Genomic DNA, 20,718 nt, shown 5'->3' on the forward strand with positions numbered 1-20,718 from the left:
GACCTGGGGGAAGGGGTCCCCACAGGCACGGCTGGAAAGGACGCTGAGGGGGTAGAGTGGCCCAGCTGTTGTTAGCTAGAAACTAGGAACCAGGGTGACTCCATCTTAAAACGGCCACCATGATTGCCCTCGTTTTGAACAGCTGGGGTAAATTTTCCACCAGGTGCCTGAAGCTGCAAGCGCTTGCCCACAATAGCCACCAAGTTCGCCTTCTGTAAACAAGCTTGCTTGACACCTGGAAAGTCTTGGGCTCACCCTGCACCCCATCCCCTATAAAAACCCCAACTGCTAGATTTGGGGGTCTGTCCTCTGCAGTCTTGCAGACTCGGGGCAGCCGGTCCATAGATCTAAATAAAGGACTGTGTCACCTTTAAATTTTTCTTAAATGTTCTTTTGTGGCTCACAATTTTCGGCACAACACTGAGGACTCAGACAGCATGTGAAGATGAACAGCAAGGAGGGGGAAGGGAGGGCGCTCTGGTCTGAAACCCTGTAGTCCCTACTAAGGGGTGAGGATGGCTGGGGTGCCTGGGAGATGGATTTTGCTTCAGAAGGCTGTTGGAGCTCCAGAGGGAAATGTCCAGGAGGTTAAGTCAGGGCAGAAGAGTGGGAACCCCTGCATGAGGCAGGGTGGGTCACAGCACAGAGCAGAGGGAAGAGGGTGCAACACAGACAATGCCAGGGCCTGGGGAGCCGGGAGCACAGAGGCTGGGAAGCAGCAGGGTACCAGGCCTGCTGTGGGGTAGACCCAACCTCAGGCCTAGGGAGCAGGGAGGTAGGGCAGGAAGCCCCTTGCGTGTCCAGTACCAGGCAAGAATGAGTTTGTCCTTTGGGCCTGAGCAGGGAGCCAGCACCTGCCTTCTTTGGGAGTCAGGCTGCAAGTGGCCAGAGGCTCACTGAGAAGGGTAGGTAGGCAGAATCTCTTGGGATGTGGTGGGAGGACAGCTAGGAAGGGTGCGGCTGCAGGCAAGGGCTGAAAAGCCCCCAAGGCCACGGGCATCACCAGGCTGGGAAGGGGCATGAGGAGGAAGGAGCTGGATGGGAACTTGGGTTGGGTTGGGCTGGGCTGATGCTGGAGGGAGGTGGGGTGGGCTGGAAGGCAAGTTGAACCAGTGTGGTCACGCGCAAACACTTCTTGGGGACAAGTAAACAGGCCAGCCACTTCTGGGCAGCTCAGCCCGGGCACAGCCCTGACCTCAGCAGTGTCCTGCCAGTACTGGGGCTCCTCCCAGAGGCTCCTGCTGGCTGCCACCAACAGAGGCCAGCACAGGTCCTTGTAGTGGCAGTGTCTGTCCCAGGCCAGTTCCTGGCTTTGAAAGCACTGGCTCCCTGGGCTGGAAGAGACCCACCTTGACTGGGCCAAGTACATGAGCAAACTCCACCGGCTTCCTTCCCCTCCCCCTGAACTGGCTCCACCTCACCTCCCTACAGGAGATGGATGATACCCCACCATGCCCACTGCTAGGACCTCCAACATGTCTCTCATCTCTCCCCACCCCGTCTGTGTGCCTCCCAGGCCTTTCTCATCTCACATCTGGCCGACCCCACTGCCCTCATCCCACTCAGACCCACGGTTCCATGGGCAAGCCCATCACAGATACCTTGCAGTGGATTGCACCACCACACCCCTAGTGGGAGAACGAGAACCCAGGAAAGGGCTGGATTCACAGGCACCCAGATGACTGACCACCAAAGTGCAGGAGCCCAGAGCCCTGCCAGCTACTTCTGGCCTGCCTCCTCCAGGCAGCCATCCTGGCCAGAAGGCCTGGAGGAGATGGGCCTTGAAGGGTGAGGAGGATTTTGCGTGAAACCAGGGCCTGAGAGCCAGGCCACAGTGGAGAGCCCAGGCTGGGTGCCCTGGCCCAGGGGCAAGAGGTGGTATGGCCACGGAAGTCAAGCTGGGCCTGAGGCTGACAGCGTTTGGGCCACACTGGGCCCAGCTCCCTAGCCCCTCCCCAGGCTGCACGCCTTTATGGGGTCTTTCTGCCCCCTGTCCAGGAAGCCTGTGGCTGTGCTTGGTGGCTTGAGTAGGGAGAAGGTGCTGGCAAGCTCAGGACATATTGGAGAGAGTAGTTTCTGGTGCTCTCCCCTTCCAGAAACCTCTGGGGTCTGCAGAAGTTGGTACCCTGGCCTGCCAGGTAGTGGTAGAGACACAGGAAGTGCTGGGCCTGAAATCCAGAGTGCAAGCCCATGTTCTCACAGAGGAGATGACACCGGTGACCTTACCAAGTGTCAATAAGCCTGCTAACTGAGATATCACACTCTCAGGTGTACCCTGGATAGTGAGGAAAGTTGCAGACACATGGCCCTGAAGGGAATACTACTCTGAGGACTTCACTTCCACCCTCAAAGCCCCAGGGGTATCCAGACAGGAGAGCCCAGACTGACTGATGCCTGCCCTCCACATCCCATCCTCCATCAAGGACTACACAGGGTGCCAGTGAGAAGACCAGGTTAACCCCATGTCCCCCCAGCAAACTAGTGAAGGCCAGGCATTTAGGAAGTCCCACCCTGGTCTGGGGGGGCTCCCTGCAGGAGGCTTGTGGGGAGCTTATAGGTATATACCTGCAGCCGGTGAGAGAAAGCTTGTGTGGCCAAGCTGATGCAGATCTTCTAACCCATCTGTGTGGGGCCCAGGCTACATTTAGAGGCCTCAAGAGGATGGAAAAAGCACTGGTAAAGGCGAAGTGCTTTTACCAAGTGCCAGGGCAGAGTCCCATGTGCCAGTGTGGGCCTGGAGACAGAGGCCAAGGGTCACCTAGTGAGCCTGTAGGAAATGCAGCTCCCTGCCTTCACCATACTCAGCTTTAGGTCAGAGGACACAAGCAGCAGAGCCACCTTCCCTTCCATCAGCCCAGGCCCCTGTCTCATCACAACCTTCTCCCCTGACACTGTCTCCCTCCCAAGGTGCCAGGCTTCCACTTAGGGCTGAAAGATTTCTAAGAGGAGCTGGGCAGAAATTCAACAGCCACTCAGGTGAGGAGGAGAGGCCCATACCAGAACAGATACTCAAGCAGGCTGAGTGACCCCTACACCAGACCCACTGGGCTCCAGGTGTCCCAGTAACTTGGAGAGTTTACTGTGCTTCACTCCCAGGCAGGGTCATGTCCTCTTGGTGACATCTGGCTTCTGGCCTTGCCTCCCACACCACTGTGTGTCCCCAATGGCAGCTCTGACCCCAGAAATCTGCACCTCCTGGGGACCTGCTATGTGGAAAGCAACAGAGGCTATGGCCACAGGAAAAGTTAACACCTTTAGTAAGATGATTTATTTCATTTTTCAACATGGGATCAGAAAAACGCAGCGGTAGAACCAGTCCCAGGCAAGTTTATGTATCTCTGCTCCCTTTCTGCCCCTGGGAGCTCTCAATCTCCCAAGCCCCAACTGTTCACCCAGCCCCACCCAGTTCATGGAAAGAGAGGTGTGACCTGCCTCAGGCCCCACACCCAGGGCTGCCAGATCCCAGGTTCCTTTGGAGAAGGGACCTCCTCAGCCCTGCAGGCACCAGATCCAGGGATGGAGGCGGGGGAAGGCTGAGTCACCTGGTGACAGGGCCCACTCAGGAGGATGGGGCCTTGGCAATTCCTTCAAGGACTGAAGCCTTTCAGGAGGATTTCCCATTGTAATGTGATCCACAGCCACAGAAGGCATGGCCCTGCAGACACCTGCAGTAGGCAGCCAAGGGGCTGGTGTGAAGATAGGGGAAAGGGGCCAGTGAGCCACAAGTGCCAGGGGCAGTGCCCCTGCTCTGAAGTAAAGTGCTCTGGCCTAGGCCACATGGGCTTGATAGCTCTGGCAGCCCCCAACCCTCCCTCTAACACCAGGCACTGGGAGCCTAGTCCTCACTGGAATTGTCAAACTCTTCCCAGTCAGACACACTCATCACCTCGGAGGCGAAGTCTGGGTCACCCTGGCTGCGGTCGGGGGTCCCACGGGGTGGTTCGAGCAGCAGGGAGCGGGGCAGGGTGAGCACGCAGGCTGCCAGGCCAGAAATGGAGTTGTCCAGCTGGGGTCCCTCCTCCCAACAGTCCTTCTCCACATCGTAGATGTGCACATAGCCTGTGCGGCTGCCACGGTTGTGAGAGCGGCCACCCAGCACGTAGATCCTGTTGTCCAGCACAGCAATGCCTGGCTCACCGTGCCCAGCTGGGAGTGGGCAGACAGATGACCACTGCCCAGATGTGCAGCTGTAGCAGGCCACCTGCAAAGCCAAGGCCAGAGTAAAGCCCAGCACCTGCTAGGAAGGGGCTGCCAGGTACTGCTCCCTCCCTGCAGGCCTGCTGACCAGGGCTACTCTCTCTGATAGGCCAGCCCCCCTGGAAGAACAGCTCAGGGCTAGTTTGAAACCTCTTGTACAGACTGATGCTGTCCCATTCAGAGGTGGCCAGGTCCCAGCCCCTATGTGTGGCCGCCCCACCCCCACCCCCAATGCCCCAGTCAGCAGGGGTGCTACTTCTCTCCCTCCACAAGACCCAGGCAGCCTGAGGATGTGGACACCACTGGAATATCTTTTTGTCCCCACAGCACCCAACTCCAGGGTGGGTACAGACAGAAGGTAGCAGTAGTTCCCTGCTGACTAATCAGAATCAACATTGCCTTGTCTTCAAAATCAACCAAAACAATACAAAGACAAGGAAAAATGTTCAACCTACTAGTAACCTAAGAAATGCAAAACAAAAACACTAGGAACACATTTTTTCAACTGTTAACTAGCAACCACTGGGAAAAGAAAAATCACAGAACCCAGTGCTGGTGGAGCAGTGGTAAAGCTATACTACTATACACCTGGCAGGTCAGGAGAGGAACTTGACAAGGTGTACGAAGAGCATAAAAATCTGATCTTCTTGACTAGATTAATCACCTTTGGTTCACTAGCTGTGGCAGGCAGAACAATGGGCCCAAGACGTCAGGGCTCTAATTTCTGGAACCTGTAAATATGTTACCTTATGTGGCAAAAATAATTTTGCAGATGAGATAGAGTATATAGACCCAGCTGCGCACCCATAGCTCAACAGTTACAGCACCAGCCCCATGCACAGGGGATGGTGGGTTCGAACCCTGCTCGGGCCTGCTGAACAAAAAAAAAAAAAAAAAAAAAAAAGAAAGAGTATAGACCCAAGGTGAGGCTGTTATCCTGAATTTTCCAAGTGGTTCTATCCAGTGTATAAGCCCTCAAAAGTGGTAAGAGAAGCCAGGCAAGAGGCTGTAAAGTGGAGGATGATGAAAGCTGCCATTGAGAGCTTTGAAGACAAAGCAGCCCTAAGCCTGGGAAAGCTGAGAAGCTGAGAAGGGCCTTCAGCTAACAGCCATTAAGGCAACCATAGTCCCACAACCACCAGGGAGTGAATTCTAGCAACAACCTGAGCAAACCAGCAAGGACCTCCCACCCCACCCCACCCCAGAGTTCATGTGTGTGTGTGTGTGTGTGACAGTCTCCCTTTCTTACCCCTGATAGAGTGCAGTGCATCATAGCTCATAGCAACCTCAAACTCTTTGGGCTCAATCGATTCTCTTGCCTCAGTCTCCCAGGTAGCTGAGACTACAGGTGCCCACCACAACGCCCGGCTATTTTTCTTTTTTTTTTTAGAGACAGGGTCTTGTTCCTACTCAGACTGGTCTTGAGCTCATGAGCTCAAGCAATCCACCCGCCTCAGCCTCCCAGAGTACTGGGATTATAGGCGTGAGCCACCACACCCGCCCCCCTAACCCAGAGTTCTGTGGAAGAAGACACCCTGAGGACACCTGGACTTTAACCTGGTAAGACGGATGCTGCCTAACTAACGACCTACAGAACTGGAAAAGTAAGTTCATGGGATTTAAGTCACTAAGTTTGTGATGATTGGTTACCACAGTAAGAAAAAAATTAATACACTGGCCTGGAGGTTTCCCCCACTGGAGGGCCTGTCAAAACCCAGACTGCCAAGCCCCATTCCCAGAGCTCCCAAATCAGGCAAGGCCTGAGAATATGCATTCCCAATGGTGTGCTCAGGTGATGCAGATGCTGCTAGTCTGGGGATCACACTTTGAGAATGAACTGAAAGAATCCAAAATAGTGAGAAAGCTCTGCAAGAATATATTATTCATAATGTTATTTGGAATAGATAAAACTTAGATGAACAAAATAAAGCATCTGTTTTTCACAGCATACTACACAGCCACCAAGAGGGGGCAGAGACAGGTAAGAGTTATGAAGACTGAGTGTTAAAGTGGAAAATGTAGCTGGGCGAGGTGGCTCATGCCTGCAATCGTATCACTCACGGAGGCTGAGGTGGGTTACCTGAGGCTAGGAGTTCAACACTGGCCTGGGCAACATAGCAAGACCCTGTCACTACCAGGAAAAACAAGGGCAACATCCAGGACACATGTCAACAAAGTAGAATGAGATACTCTTTTACTACAATTAGGCAGAAAACATGCAAAGGTACAAAGACTGAAAAATATGGCCAGATGCAGTGGCTCAAACCTGTAATCCTAGCACTCAGGGAGGCTGAGGTGGGTGGATAGCTTGAGCTCACGAGTTTGAGATTGACCTAAGCAAAAGCGAGACCCCGTCTCTACTAAAATAGAAAAAACTGAGGCAAGAGGATCGCTCGAGCCCAAGAGTTGGAGGTTGCTGTGAGCTATGACACCACAGCACTCTACCCAAGGGAAACAACTTGAGACTCTGTCTCAAAAAAAAAAAAAAAAAAGGCTGAAAAATACTCTGGGAGGCTGAGGCGGGAGGATCACTTGACCTCAGGAGTTTAAGACCAGTCTGAGTGGCCCTGCACGGTGGCTCATGCCTGTAATCCCAGCAATCAGGGAGGCCAAGGTGGGTGGATTGCCTGAGCTCAGGAGTTTAAAAGCAGCCTGAACAAGAGCCAGAACCCATCTCTAAAAATAGCCAGGTGTTGGGCGGCACCTGTGGCTTAGTGAGCAGGGCGCCGGCCCCATATACCGAGGGTGGTGGGTTCAAACCCAGCCCCGGCCAAACTGCAACAAAAAAAAAGCTGGGCGTTGTGGCGGGCGCCTGTAGTCCCAGCTACTCGGGATGCTGAGGCAGGAGAATCACCTAAGCCCAGGAGTTGGAGGTTGCTGTGAGCTGTGTGACGCCACGGCACTCTACCGAGGGTGATAAAGTGAAACTCTGTCTCTACAAAAAAAAAAAAGAAAGAAAAAAAAATAGCCAGGTGTTGTGGTGGGCACCTGTAGTCCAGCTACGTGGGAGGCTAAGGCAAGAGAATCGCTTGAGCCCAAGAGTCTGAGGTGGCTGTGAGCTATGATGCCATGGCACTCTGCCAGGGGCAAGAAAGCGAGACTTTCTCAAAAAACAACAACAACAAACCAATCTGAGCAAGCACATGACCCCGTCTCTACTACAAATAGAAAAAAAGAAATAGCTGGGCATTGTGGCAGGTGCCTGTAATGCCAACTACTAGGGAGGGTGAGGCCGGATTGCTTGAGCCCAAGAGTTTGAGGTTGCTGTGAGTTATAACACCATAGCACTCTACCCAGGGTGATAGAGAGAAACTCTGTCTCAAAAAAAACCACACAGGTTCATTGGCTGCCCACAGGATGTCCACAGTGGGCCTGTGTGGGTGCAGGGAAACTCTCTGTACCTTACACTCAATTGTATTGTGAACCTAAAACTGCTTTAAAAAATAAAGTCTATTTTTAAAACACATATATTGGCTCAGCACCCATAGCACAGTGGTTACGGTGCCAGCCACATACACCAAGGGTGGCAGGTTTGAACCCAGCCCAGGCCTGTTAAACAACTGCAACAACAACAAAAAAATAGCCGGGCATTATGGTGGGCGCCTGTAGCCCCAGCTACTTGAGAGGCTGCGACAAGAGAATTGCTTAAGCCCAAGAGTTTGAGGTTACTGTGAGCTGTGACTCCATAGCACTCTACCCAGAGTGACATAGCGAGACTCTGTCTCAAAATAAAATAAAATTAAATAAAATTAAAAAGCATATATTGCAATTAAATTTCCCATCAACAGGAGGAGGGATGGGGTGATGCCGCATGTGGGCAGCCCCAGGCGACTCACCTGGTGCACATCCCTCCTGTAGCCGGCATCATTGTTGCTGCCCCCGATCACGTACAGCTTGTCGAGGAGGGTTGCCATGCCGTGCCAGGCACGCCGCACAGGCCCCTCAGCCAGGGTGTGCCAGGCGTTGCTTTCTGGGTCATAGCAGTGTGTCTCTTTCAGGTAGTCCTCCCCTCTGCGGCCGCAGGTAACGTACATCTTCCCTTCTAGTGTCGTGCCTGCGTGGGCATACACCTGTGTGGAGCCACCACGAGAACCGGGGCAAGAGAGCAATAAGGAAGGGGGCCGGGAAGCCTCTGCTGAGACCATGCACTGCCCCAACCTGCCTGACGTTCCTGGTCAGCTTCACGTCTTCTTCATATGGCAGCAAGAATGCTCCCTGGATTCTCACTGGACATGCTGTCCCTAGTCACTGACCTCTGACCTCTTCCCAACAGGGGATGCATCTACACGCCCAGAGGTCAAAAGCAATCTTTGTCTCTTCTTTTTTTTGAGACAGAGTCTCACTCTGTCGCCCTAGGTAGAGTGCTGTGGCATCACAGCTCACAGCAACCCCAAACTCTCGGGCTTAAGCGATTCTCTTGCCTCAGCCTCCCAAATAGCTGGGACTGCAGGCACCCGCCACAACGCCCGGCCACTTTTTGGTTGTAGTTTGTCATTGTTCATTGGCAGGCCCAGGCTGGATTCGAACCTGCCAGCTCTGGTGTATATAGCTGGCGCCCTCGCTGCTGAGCTACAGGCACCAGGCCTCTCTGTCTCTTCTTTGCCCCTAAAAAAGACATCTGCGTGGGGGAAGTCCAAGAAAACCGAAGCATCCTTTTCAGAGCCAGTGGGCAGGGGCCACAGCACTCTGGGCCCACTGACGTCCTGTATAGTCTCCCCACTCCCCTACTCTCGCCAGTCAAGCAGTCTTCCAGGACTGCTGCCCCTGCTTTCAAATCTGTTTGCAAACAATATCTACTGACATGAAATACATTAGTGACTGGGAGAGGAGCATGTACTCTGCTCTTGACTGTGGCCCTCACGTCCCTTAGGCTGTCCAGGACCATTCTGGTGGCTTTCTCTGCAGGACCCAGCTGAGTACTCGTCACACTGGCCCTGCGCCTCCAGGACATACCCACTCACACCCAGCAGGCCAACAGAAGACCCCAAGGCAAGGCTGCAGGTGTTTGCAGGCAGAGGAGCCCCTGTGGGCGTGGTGGCTCCAGAGCTGTGTCACCAGGCCAGCTAGCACTGAGGCTGTGTGGGCGGCATGAGACACTAGAAAGGAGGACAGGGCAGTTGGCAGGCAGGACACACACCAAACACTTGGGTCTTCTCCCATGAATGATAGCAGTCTGGGGAGGTGGGTGTTTTCTTCTTTAATTAAACTTTTCATTTTGAGGTAAGTGTAGTTGGAAGAAATAAAACAGAAATCCCATGTGCCCTTCATGCAGTTTCTCCCAATGGTAAGAGCTAGTATAATAACATCACAACATCACAAGCCCAACGCTGATGTTGACATTTCTGTCACCACTAGGATCCCCAGGTTGCCCTTTTAGAATCACACCCTATCCTCCTTCCCCAATTCCCCCTCTTTAAACCTTGCTAATCACCAATATCTTCTTCAGTTTCCTCATCTCAAGAGTGTTACATGAGTGAAATCCATATATATGGACTTCACTTTTAGACTGGCTTTCTGCCCCCGTCCAGGTTCTTCCAAGTTGTTGCATATGTAGGTTGAGTATGTCCAAAACCAAAAACTTTTTGAGCCACCATCAAGGCACTCAAAGAAAATGCTCATTGGCACTCTGAGTGGATGGCTTGAGCTCACGAGTTTAAGACCAGCCTGAGCAAAAGCGAGATCCCGTCTCTACTAAAAATAGAAAAACTGAGGCAAGAGGATCACTTGAGCCCAGCAGTTAGAGCTTGCTTTGAGCTATGATGCCATGGCACTCTACCCAGGGGGACAGCTTGAGACTCTATCTCAAAAAAATAAATAAATAAATAAGGAACAGAAAATGCTCATTGGAGCATTTCAAATTTTTGGATTAGGGATGCTGATTTGGTAAGTATTATGTAAATAGTCCAACATCTGAAAATAATCTGAAATTCAAAACACTTCTGGTCCCAAGCATTTTGGATAAGGGATAATCAACCTGTGCCCATAGTTGGTTACTTTTTAGGGCTAAGCAGTATGCATATTCCATGTGTATCTACCATGGTTTGTTTAACCAGTCGTTTGTTGAAGCATATCTGACTTGTTTCCAGTTTCTGGCTATCACCAGTAAAGCTGTTCATATACAGAGAAGCTTTCATTTCTCTGGAACAAACACCCCAAATGGTAACCACTGGGTTGCATGATAGTTGAAGAAGCTGCCAAACTCTTTTCCAGGGTGGCTGCACAATTTTACCTTCTCATCAGCAACACAGTATGAGTGATCAGCTTCCCTGCATATCACCAGCATTTGATGTTATAACTACTTTTTCTTTTAGCCATTCTGGTAGGTGGATCTCTAGCTATGGCTTTAATTTGCACTTCTCTAAGGGCCAACCACGTTGCACATCTCACGCACCTACGTGCCATCTGTAGATCCTCCTCAGTAAACGTCTCTTTAAGTCTTTTGCCCTCTTTCTGATGGGATTATTTGTGTGTGTTTTAGTGATGAGTTTTAGGAACTCTTTATATATTAGAGACTAGTACTAGTCCTTTGTTAAAGATGTGATTTGCAAACATTTTCTCTCACTCTGTAGCTTCTTTTCATCCTCATAACAGGGTCTTCCTCAGAGAAAAAGTTTTTAATTTTGATAAGGTTAAACTTATCAATTTTTCTTTTTCTTTCTTTCTTTTTTTTTTTTTGAGGCAGAGTCTCACTGTGTCACCCTCAGTAGGGTGCCATAGCATCACAGCTCACAGCAACCTCAAACTCTTGGGCTTAAGCAATTCTCTTGCGTCAGCCTCCCAAGTAGCTGGTACGACAAGCGCCTACCACAACACCCGGCTATTTTTCTGTTGCAGTTGTCATTATTGCTTAGCTGGCCCGGGCTGGGTTTGAACCCACCAGCCTTGGTGTATGTGGCCAACGCCATAACCACTGTGCTATGGGCACTGAGCCATCAATTTTTCTTTTTAACAGCTTGTGTTTTTAGGGACAAATCTAAAAACCCCTTGCCTTGGGCGGCACCTGTGGCTCAAGGAGTAGGGCGCTGGTCCCATATGCCGGAGGTGGTGGGTTCAACCCCAGCCCCAGCCAAAAACCACAAAAAAAAAAAAAAAAACCCTTGCCTTAGTCCTTGATCCTGGAGATTTTCTTTTTCTTTTATTTTTTTTAAAGTAACAGGGTCTCATTCCACTGCCCAGACTGAAGTACCATGGCATGATTATAGCTCACTGAAGCCTCAAACTCCTGGCCTCAGTTTCCTGAGTAGCTTGGATTACAGGTGCACACCACCATACCTGGCTAAAATTTTATATTTATTTGTAGACACAGGGTCTCACTATGGTGCCCAGGCTGGTCTCAAACTCCTGGCCTCAAACTGTCCTCCTGCCTTTGCTTCCCCAATCGCCTAGGATCATAGGTGTGTGCCACCACACCCAGTCCTGTTATTTCTTTTCTTTCTTTTTAGACATAGAGTCTCACTATGTTGCCCTTGGTAAAATACTATGGCATCACAGCTCACAGCAACCTCCAACTCTTGGGCTTAAGCAAGTCTCTTGTCTCAGTCTCCCAAATAGCTGAGATGACAGGCACCCGATACAACGCCCAGCTATTTTTTGGTTGCAGTTGTTTAGCTGGCCCGGGCCAGGTTCGAACCTGCCACCCTCGGTGTATGTGGCTGGCACCGTAACTACTGTGCTATGGGCGCCAAGCCCTAGTCCTGTTATTTCTTTCATCAGCATTTGATTGTATTCAGCATACTAGTCTTGTATTTTTGTTAGATTTATATCTAAGCATCTCATTTACTTGAGCAATTTTAAACTGTACTATGTGTTAATTTCAGGGCCAATGTGTTCATTGCTAGTACATACAAAATGTGACATATACTATTTATTTATATAGAAATAAAACTCTGTGTTTATATTGTATCTTGCAATCTTACCAAACTGACTTTATATTAGGGCTTGGATTTTTTTCTTTTTTTGGTAGATTTCTTTAGATTTTTGACAGTTGTGTCATCTGACAATATAATCAGTTTTATTGCTTCCTTTTCAATTTGCATGCCTTTATTTTCTTTTCCTGCCTTCTTTCACTGGCTATGACAAATACAGTAGTAACAGCAGATCCTTGCCAGTTCTTAATAATGGTAGGGTGAGGCATGTTGGCTCATGTCTGTAATCCCAGTGCATTAGGAGACCAAAGTGGAAGGATTACTTGAGGCCAGGAGTTTGAGACCAGCCTGGGCAACATAGTGAGACTCTGTTTCTACAATTAAAAAAAAAAAAAAAGGCACATCGGTGGGGCTCTATATAACAGAAGTCCCTGAATACACAAGTGAGGGTAAAGTCACAGGACAGCCTTTCCCTCAGTTAATAGCTATTTCTGAGCAATGTGGATCCGCACCCTTGAGAGTTCCCACACTAAAGACTTCCTATGGTAGTTGCACACCTGCCTTCTCCAGGACCTGTGGACCCCATCTGGCTATATGGCAGGTCTTCCACCTGCCTTCCTCTAATGACTGACCTGTCAACTGTCTTTGTTCCTCTGAGCTGATCACAATCACTGCCATGGCCAGACCACCTTCATGTGCTGTTGAATCCTTCACATTTCTGTCCGCGGTCAGAACCTTCCCCTGAGCTTCAGACTTCCAGTATCAAGCTGACACCTCTGGTTGGATGTCCCAGCACTTCATGTTGATCATGTTCTAGATGGAACCTTTCCTTTACTTCCGAGCCCATCTGTCTGCCCTCTTGTGTTGGGCTTCGCCATCCACCCAGGTGCTCACATCTGGATTCTGGGTTGCTTCCATGATCTATCTATACCATTTCATTCCCCAACATTTGACTCATCAGTAATTCTGGTCAGTTTACCTCCAAACTATACCCTGAATATGCCCATTCCCCCCATTCCCACAGTCGCACCCCAGGACAAGCCACTGTCATCTGCGCCTGGACCCCGTGACGGCAAAAGGGCTGCTCTGTTCACTCTGCTCCTGCTCGTCAGACTTCTCTCACCTCAGTGGACTCACCACGCTTCCCCTCCTGCTCTGGAAGGTCCTTCTTCTGCAAATGGATGCCTGTCTTCCTTTAGGAAGCGGACATCTCCTAAGGTGGCACTTCCCCAAATAGCCCCTCTGGATTCATCCTGCCAGAACCTCCTCTCTGGAAATCCTTCAGTTCAGCCCTCTCTTTTTTTCCTTCATCCCACTTACCACAATTGTAACAACTTTACTCATTTATATGGTGAATAAGAGTGGTCTCTCCTACAAGGCTGTATTCGCCATGGGGGGCAGGGGTCTTTGTCATTTCTTGTCACTACTTGGTACACGATGTGCTTAGGAAGGAATAACTGGGAGCATGCAGGGAGGAAGGACCAGATACTGGCAGCCAGGGCACAGCTGGTTGAAGGCTAAGCCTGCCCCTCTGTGGCCAAGCTGGAGAACTGCAGCTTCCCCTGGGCAGACCCAGACAAAGAAACAGCTCAAGCCCCGCCCCTATCTGACCGGGAGGCACCCCCTCATCTCCTAGAATGGGATTCAGGAGCCCTCCATGTCCACCAGGTCCCAGGGAATCTCTGGTCTCTGTCCTGCAAAATCTGCTCCTTTACCCAGGATGAGGATAGGTAATGTCCCTCTACCAAAAAGTCTTCCTTTTCCCAAAGAAGCAAAGGAGCAAGGGGCAGGCCACAACTCACAGATAGCAGCTCACAAGACTGCTGTGCCAGTGACTCCTAAAACGCTAAGAGAAGGAAGACCAGCTAGAAGTCTTCAGACAAACCTATCAAGGAGATACCACCCCGAGCCCCCTGAAGTCAAAGCCTGTCTTGGGGGCTTGGGGCAGGGTGAGAGATAGTGGAAAGAGGTCCTTAAAGGCTAGGGCTCTCATTAAGCTCCCCAGACAAGTGCAGGCAGAGCCCGGGACCTTGACAGCATGCACGGCCTCCACACCATCCTCTGCCTCTGGGATGCTTGGGGATCCCTGAAGTTGTGCCTTGCCCACAGTAGGCCCTTTGCAAATGCCATGGTAATACTAGCAGGGTACATACCCTGTTCTCAAGGAAGTGGTGAGGGCACCAAGGCCTCTTTCTTCCCTATGTCTGGTTTTTGTACCAGGCCCAAGTACCCCAAAATCATAGATAAAGCATCACCTTTGCACAATTAACTTAATTTTAAACATCTTCAAATTATAATAAGGCAAGGTATTATGTAGGATGCATGTAATTTTTTTGTTGTTGTTGTTTGAGACAAAGTCTCACTCTGTTGCCCTTGGTAGAGTGTTGTGGTGTCACCCTAGCTCAGCAACCTCAAACTCCTGGGCTCAAGCGATCCTCCTGCCTCAGCCTCCTCAGTAGCTGGGACTACAGGTGCTGACCACAATGCCCAGCTAATTTTTCTAATTTTAGGAAGGGTCTCACACCCTTGCTCAGGTTGGTCTCAAACTCCTGATCTCAAGCAATCCTTCTGTCTCAGCCTCCCAGAGTGCCAGGATTATAGGTGTGAGCCACCGTGCCCAAATTTTTTTTCTTTTTTGAGATAGGGTCTCACTCTGTCACACAGCTACAGCAAAGTTTTTTTGTTTATTTTTTTAATACAAAAAGTAAAAACTCAAAAGTATTTTTTGGCTCTGAAAGGCCCCACTCTCTAGGGAGCCTATTGGGGTGAAGTCTGAGGATAAGCCAGTGAGTCAGGCTGCTGAGAGCCATCACTTCTCCAGGGACCCTTCTGTTTAACATCTTTGGAAATATCCTCGCTCATCTCAGCTGTGGGAAGGTATAAAGTTTGGTGGCCCCTGTGGCTCAGTGAGTAGGGCACCTGCCCATATACTGAGGGTGGCGGGTTCAAACCCAGCCCCAGCCAAACTGCAACAAAAAAATAGCCGGGTGTTATGGCGGGCACCTGTAGTCCCAGCTTCGGGAGGCTGAGGCAAGAGAATCACCTAAGCCCAAGAGCTGGAGGTTGCTGTGAGCTGTGATGCCACAGCACTCTATCAAGGTTGATAAAGTGAGACTCTGTCTCTATTAAAAAAAAAAAAAAAAAAGAAGGGGAAAGTTTCTATCTATGTTAGAATTATAGGATTAAAGCAGTCTATAAGGGCCCAGGTGATGTGACAGAGTCTGAGCATGTGAGTTTCAAGAGGAAGGCTTCAATTCTGGGAAGTGGGGTCTGTACAATCCATGAACCCTCTCCCCCAGGGTCTCGGAAGCTCAAGGAGTTCCCATCAATGCATTTAATGCAGGGTCTCTGGAACCGTGACCTGGCACTGGCACTGACACCTGGGCCTCTCACTCGGCACAACCTTGGGAAGGCAATCAGGCAGGAGACAGCCCCTCTTGGAGGGTTTCCTTACCTCCCTCTTGAGTGGGGCCACATACGTCCAGGAGTTGGTGGCAGGGTCATAGCGCTCCACAGCATTCAGGTCATTGTGGTAGTCTCGGCCTGCCACAGCATAGATGTACCCACCCACAACACACACGCACAGGTCTGCGTGCTCCTGCTGCAGGGACTGGATCTGGAACCAGCGGTTGTGCCGTGGGTCGTACCTTTGCGGGGACGTAAGGACAGTACATTACTGACCATGCAGAGAGCCTGCACCGCAGACCTGCACCGCTTGCTCTGACCCCACTTTCCCTTCACCACAACCTGCTCTAAAGTTGTCCTGACTGCTCCCTTCCAGGGCACACTGACCCACACCCGGGCCAGCAGGCTGCTACATACCTGAGTGCAGGCACGCTCACACATAAGTCTGCAAGGCCCCTAGTTTTCTGTCTGTGATGCTGGTCCCTTCCAGGTGTAACCTCTTGGGTAGTGTCTACCTACCAACTATCCACCCAATAGCTGTTTCTACAGCCACCTCCATCTCACCTGTCTCGCTATGTGGTCCTCGCACATGGCCCTGCCCCTACTCAGGAAGGCCCCAGGTGCAGCCTCTTGGGGGAATGGATGCATCAGCCCCTCCTTCCCTAAACCCCAGCCTCCATCACCAGTGGTCTGCTCAGGCACACCCTGTGCACAGAACCCACAGGCCCTCAGCCTTGTCAGCGGCAGAATGCACCAGATTCCCGTCACCCCCTCCTACCTCCCCTGCCATGCTGCAGCCTCCAGTTTTCTTGACCTCTTCAACTGGGGCATCCTCTCCACTCCTCAAGGTCCCCCTCTGAGAAAGTAGGGGCTAACTCCCACCATGGAGCATAGGCTCTGTGAGAACAGGGTCTTGTGGGATTCAAGGACACCCCCCTGCAAGAGGAACAGATGCTGGGCTGGCTGCAGCAGGCCATGAGGCTAGAGGACTCTGGCCTGGGAAGGTGGGCTGCTAGGTGAGGGCTGCCCGGGAGGAGCCTACAACGTTTGGCAGCCCAGGCCCCAGGCGTGGGAGGGTGGGAGGGATGCTGAGCTACTGCTGAGCAGGAATCCCCAGTACTGCTGCTATAACTCCCTTTGCAGATACCAGGGCCACTCCATGCTCCTTTCAGGAGAGATGCAGGTGTCCCCAAGTCACAGCCCTGCCCTGTCTCCTTCCCAACTTTTGTTTAAAAAAAAGTCTAGCCCCTGGTTCGGCGCCTGTGGCTCAAGCGGCTAAGGCACCAGCCATATACAACTGAGTTGACGGGTTCAAATTTAGCCCGGGCCCGCCAAACAACAATGACGGCTGCAACCAAAAAAATAAATAAATAGCCAGACACTGTGATGGGTACCTGTGGTCCCAGCTACTTGGGAGGCGGAGGCAGGAGACTCGCTTGAGCCCACGAGTTGGAGGCTGCTGTGAGCTGTGATGCCATAGCACTCTACCCAGCGCAACAACTTGAGGCTCTGTCTCAAAAAAAAAAAAAGTCTACCCCAAGCTGTGGGATTGTCCCTCACTCCTCACAGAGTCAAGCACTACCCCTGGAACAGTCCCCTCCAGCTGCCCACCCCCTTCAGAGTGCTCCTGCTTCTCCAGGGGTGATCTCAGCCACCCAGGACTATTAATATTACCAGTTGTTTTCTTCCTGCACTTGGGCCCATGGTGCAAATGCCTCCCAGCCCTCTCCCCCTGGCTGCTCAACTGCCCTCAGTGCAGCTCTGCACTCCTATCTCTCCACTCCCACCCATACCTAAAGCCAAAGGCCTGGGCCCATCACAGCCCCTGCCCACACCCACCTTTCCAGCCCTTCTAGCCTCAGGCTTGCCCCACTTCCTTGGGGTCCCCTACTCCCTTTCTCTCCACGCCCCAGACCTGGCACTTAGCTGGGCCCCAAGGAGCAAGCAGGCAAGTGTGCTGCTGGGTGAGTATAGGTGATCACAGAGCCATGAAGGGCCAGGACCGCATGGGCCTGAAGGCCCCCCTTTCCCTGACCTGCATCTGACCCTTTCCCATGAGCCAATACTAGGCTTCAGCATCCAACCAGCTCCTGCTTCGGCAGCCTCCATGCCCAATAGCCCACATATAGTTACAGCCTCTGTAAGACAAGTGCTTTTATCTCTCTAACAGAAGACCTACTCCAAAGAGAGCAAGTCTAACTAAAGCTCAGAGAGAGTAAACAAAGTTTTATTTGGCCTGTGCCCTATGCTGGTCAGTAAAGACACTAGTTTCATCCTTCCCCCAAAGCACAGTTAGCCTGCTCTGCAGCCATGTTCCTCTGCCCTGCCACGTGGCCAGCCTCCTCAGGCAGGAAGACAGGGGACAGGAATTTCAGGATGTGGGGCACCAGGAGAGAGAACACGCATCTGGGCCCCACTGAAGGGTGTGCATCCAGGCTCTGCCCCACCTAGCTGTGCGTGCCTGAGCATCAGCCAATTCTGCACCTGTCCAATTAGGTGTATTATCTGCCCAGAAAAGCTATCAAGAAGGATCATAAAGGATGAGCATAACAAGGGGCTTGTTAACTTGTAGGGGGTTCCCAAGGGTCCAGGGTTCATTTCCATATCCCTAGACCTCAGCCTGGCCTCTGGCTTGGGGTAAATCATGCACTGTCTACTGAATGAATTAAACAAAGAAGCAGGATTACTGGCAATGAAATCAACTATTCATTCCACCCACATTCACTGGCCCCAATGTGTGCAAGGCACAGTGCAAAATGCTGGGGATCCAGAGGGACCCACAAGAGGCCAGGGCCCCACATTGCACTGTAGGATGCAAAACAGAGCAAACAGGGCTCAATATAATGACAGACGGCACAAAGGAAAAGCAAGTGAGGTAAGGAGACGAGTGCCTTGTTGATTAGTGGGGCTGGGGAGGGCAGAGCTGTTCAGCAACCAGGAAAGGCTTCCAGAGACTGTGGCATCTGAGACCTGCATGAGTGGGGGACACAAGCCAGGGGAAGGTGTGGCTGGGCATCACCAGTCCAGGCTCGGGGCACAGCACTCACTCCAACTGGCCAGAATGGTGCTGTTCCTGCCTTTCCCATGCTCTGTATCCCTTTATGTACATGTCTCTTGTCCCCTCTGTTCAGCACAGCCCAATCAGTGCCTGAAACTCCCCCCAGAGTGAGACAAGACCTTCTGGTCTCCCAACCTCACAGCTTCAGAGGGTACGGCTTTAGTAAACTTGACATAAGGAAACTTTTGCCCATTTCTATTACCCTGTGTCTTATGTCCCATTTTGTCCTTATTATTGGATTAGTTTTCTACTTTATCAGAATAAATCCTCCAGTAATACTTTCCTAATAATAATAAACTTTCCTTCAGAATATAAAGGTTTTCTTAAAAAAAAGAAAAGAAAGAAAAAGCTTTTCTTTTCTCTCTCTTTTCTTTTTTTCTTACAGTTTTTGGCCAGGGCCAGGTTTAAACCCACCACCTCTGGTATATGGGGCCGGCATCCCACTTCTTTGAGCCACAGGCGCCACCCTTCTTTTCTCTTTTAAAAGTTTTTCTTTTGGGGGAAAAGTGCGATGGCTTGGATGTTTGTGTACTTCCAAATTCACATATTGATGCCCTACGCCCAGTATGATGCTATTAGATAGTGGGAATTTTGGGAGTTGAAAAGGTCGTGAAGGCAGGGCCCCCATGTTGAGGACTAATGCCTTTATCAGACAAGAGGCCAAAGGTCTTTCTCTCCACCATGTGACAACAGAGCAAGAAAGGGCCCTTACCAGGATGGAGTCAGCCAACACCGTGACTTTGAACTTCTGAGTATCTAGACTCTAAGAAATGTTTGTTGTTTGTTAGAGCAGCCCAAACTGACAAGGACAGTCACTTTAATCCAGATTTTGGATCATCCCATTGTAAACTCAGAAGTGAACTCGAGAGTTGGTACAAATATGTTCTGGGGGTTCTTGTGAAACTGAGTAGACTGTTTTTCTTCTGTATTTCCATAAGTTTAATTAAACATTGCCATGACTATCAATGTTTTAGATGTCCATTAAAACTTCTTAAAAATTTAAATGCACTTTAAAATATTAACAGCCATGTAAACGCTTAAGGAAAAAACAAAATTATTATTATTGTTGTTATTTTTGAGACAGACAGAGTCTCACTACGTTGCCCTAGGTAGAGTGCCGTGGCGTCACAGCTCACGGCAACCTCAAACTCTTGGGCTTAAGCAATTCTCTTGCCTCAGCCTCCCAAGTAGTTGGGACTACAGGCGCCCACCACAACAGCCGGCTATTTTTTGTTGCAGTTGTTATTATTGTTTTTTTTTTTTTTTGTAGAGACAGAGTCTCACTGTACCGCCCTCGGGTAGAGTGCCGTGGCGTCACACAGCTCACAGAAACCTCTAACTCTTGGGCTTACGTGATTCTCCTGCCTCAGCCTCCCGAGAAGCTGGGACCACAAGTGCCCGCCACAACGCCCGGCTATTTTTTTGTTGCAGTTTGGCCGGGGCTGGGTTTGAACCCGCCAGCCTCGGCATATGGGGCCGGCGCCCTACTCACTGAGCCACAGGAGCCGCCCAGCAGTTGTTATTATTGTTTAGCTGGCCCGGGCTGGGTTCGAACCTGTCAGCCTGGGTGTATGTGGCCGGCGCCGTAACTACTGTGCTACAGGCGCTGAGCCCCAAATTATTATTATTGTTGCAGTTTCTATATTGATACTTTTAAGACATAACCTGATAAGTATTAACTACTCAAAATACAAAGCCTAATATACTGCAAAATCTTGTTTTCTTATATTCTGAAAACCTCCAGGTTCTAAGGCTGGTGAATTGTAAAAGGAGAAAGAAGAGAAAGAAGCAAAACTCTTAGAGCTGGTGGTGCCTGTGGCTCAAAGGAGTAGGGCACCGGCCCCATATGCCGGAGGTGGCGAGTTCAAGCCAAGCCCCAGCCAAAAACTACAAAAAAAAAAAAACCTCTTAGAACACTCAAATAAGAGGTTTATCTAAATTTGTTAAATTTGAGTCCACTGGGAGATTACCAGGGCTTTACGTCTGTAGAGGTGACAGGGCCCTGGGTTGTCCTTCCTGCCACCTCTACCCTGTGCCTGCTCCCTCGAGGCTGGTCTTCCTAACTCTACTTGACACTGTGGTTGTTATTACAGGGGGTAACGTTAGCACTATCCAGAAATCGGTTTTGGTCTCATAGCATATGTTTGCCAAGAAGGAAATCCAGGTCACTATCATAGGTGAATTAAAACCAAT

The 20,718-nt window shown here is 50.7% G+C and overlaps 1 protein-coding gene across 1 annotated transcript in view; it reads right to left on the reverse strand.

Moving 5' to 3' along the window:
- Positions 1–3,240: 3,240 nt before the first annotated feature.
- KLHL22 (kelch like family member 22) overlaps positions 3,241–20,718 on the reverse strand; it is a 42,713-nt gene continuing 25,235 nt past the window's right edge. The window contains exons 5-7 of the mRNA XM_053588523.1: positions 15,517–15,709; positions 8,034–8,267; positions 3,241–4,201 (exon numbers count right to left, since the gene is read on the reverse strand). Coding sequence (XP_053444498.1) covers positions 3,836–4,201; positions 8,034–8,267; positions 15,517–15,709 — 793 coding nt within the window. The 3' untranslated portion in view covers positions 3,241–3,835. The remainder of the gene's footprint in view (positions 4,202–8,033; positions 8,268–15,516; positions 15,710–20,718) is intronic.

Source organism: Nycticebus coucang, chromosome 4 (assembly GCF_027406575.1).
Source record: "Nycticebus coucang isolate mNycCou1 chromosome 4, mNycCou1.pri, whole genome shotgun sequence".
Classification (NCBI taxonomy): Eukaryota; Metazoa; Chordata; class Mammalia; order Primates; family Lorisidae; genus Nycticebus; species Nycticebus coucang.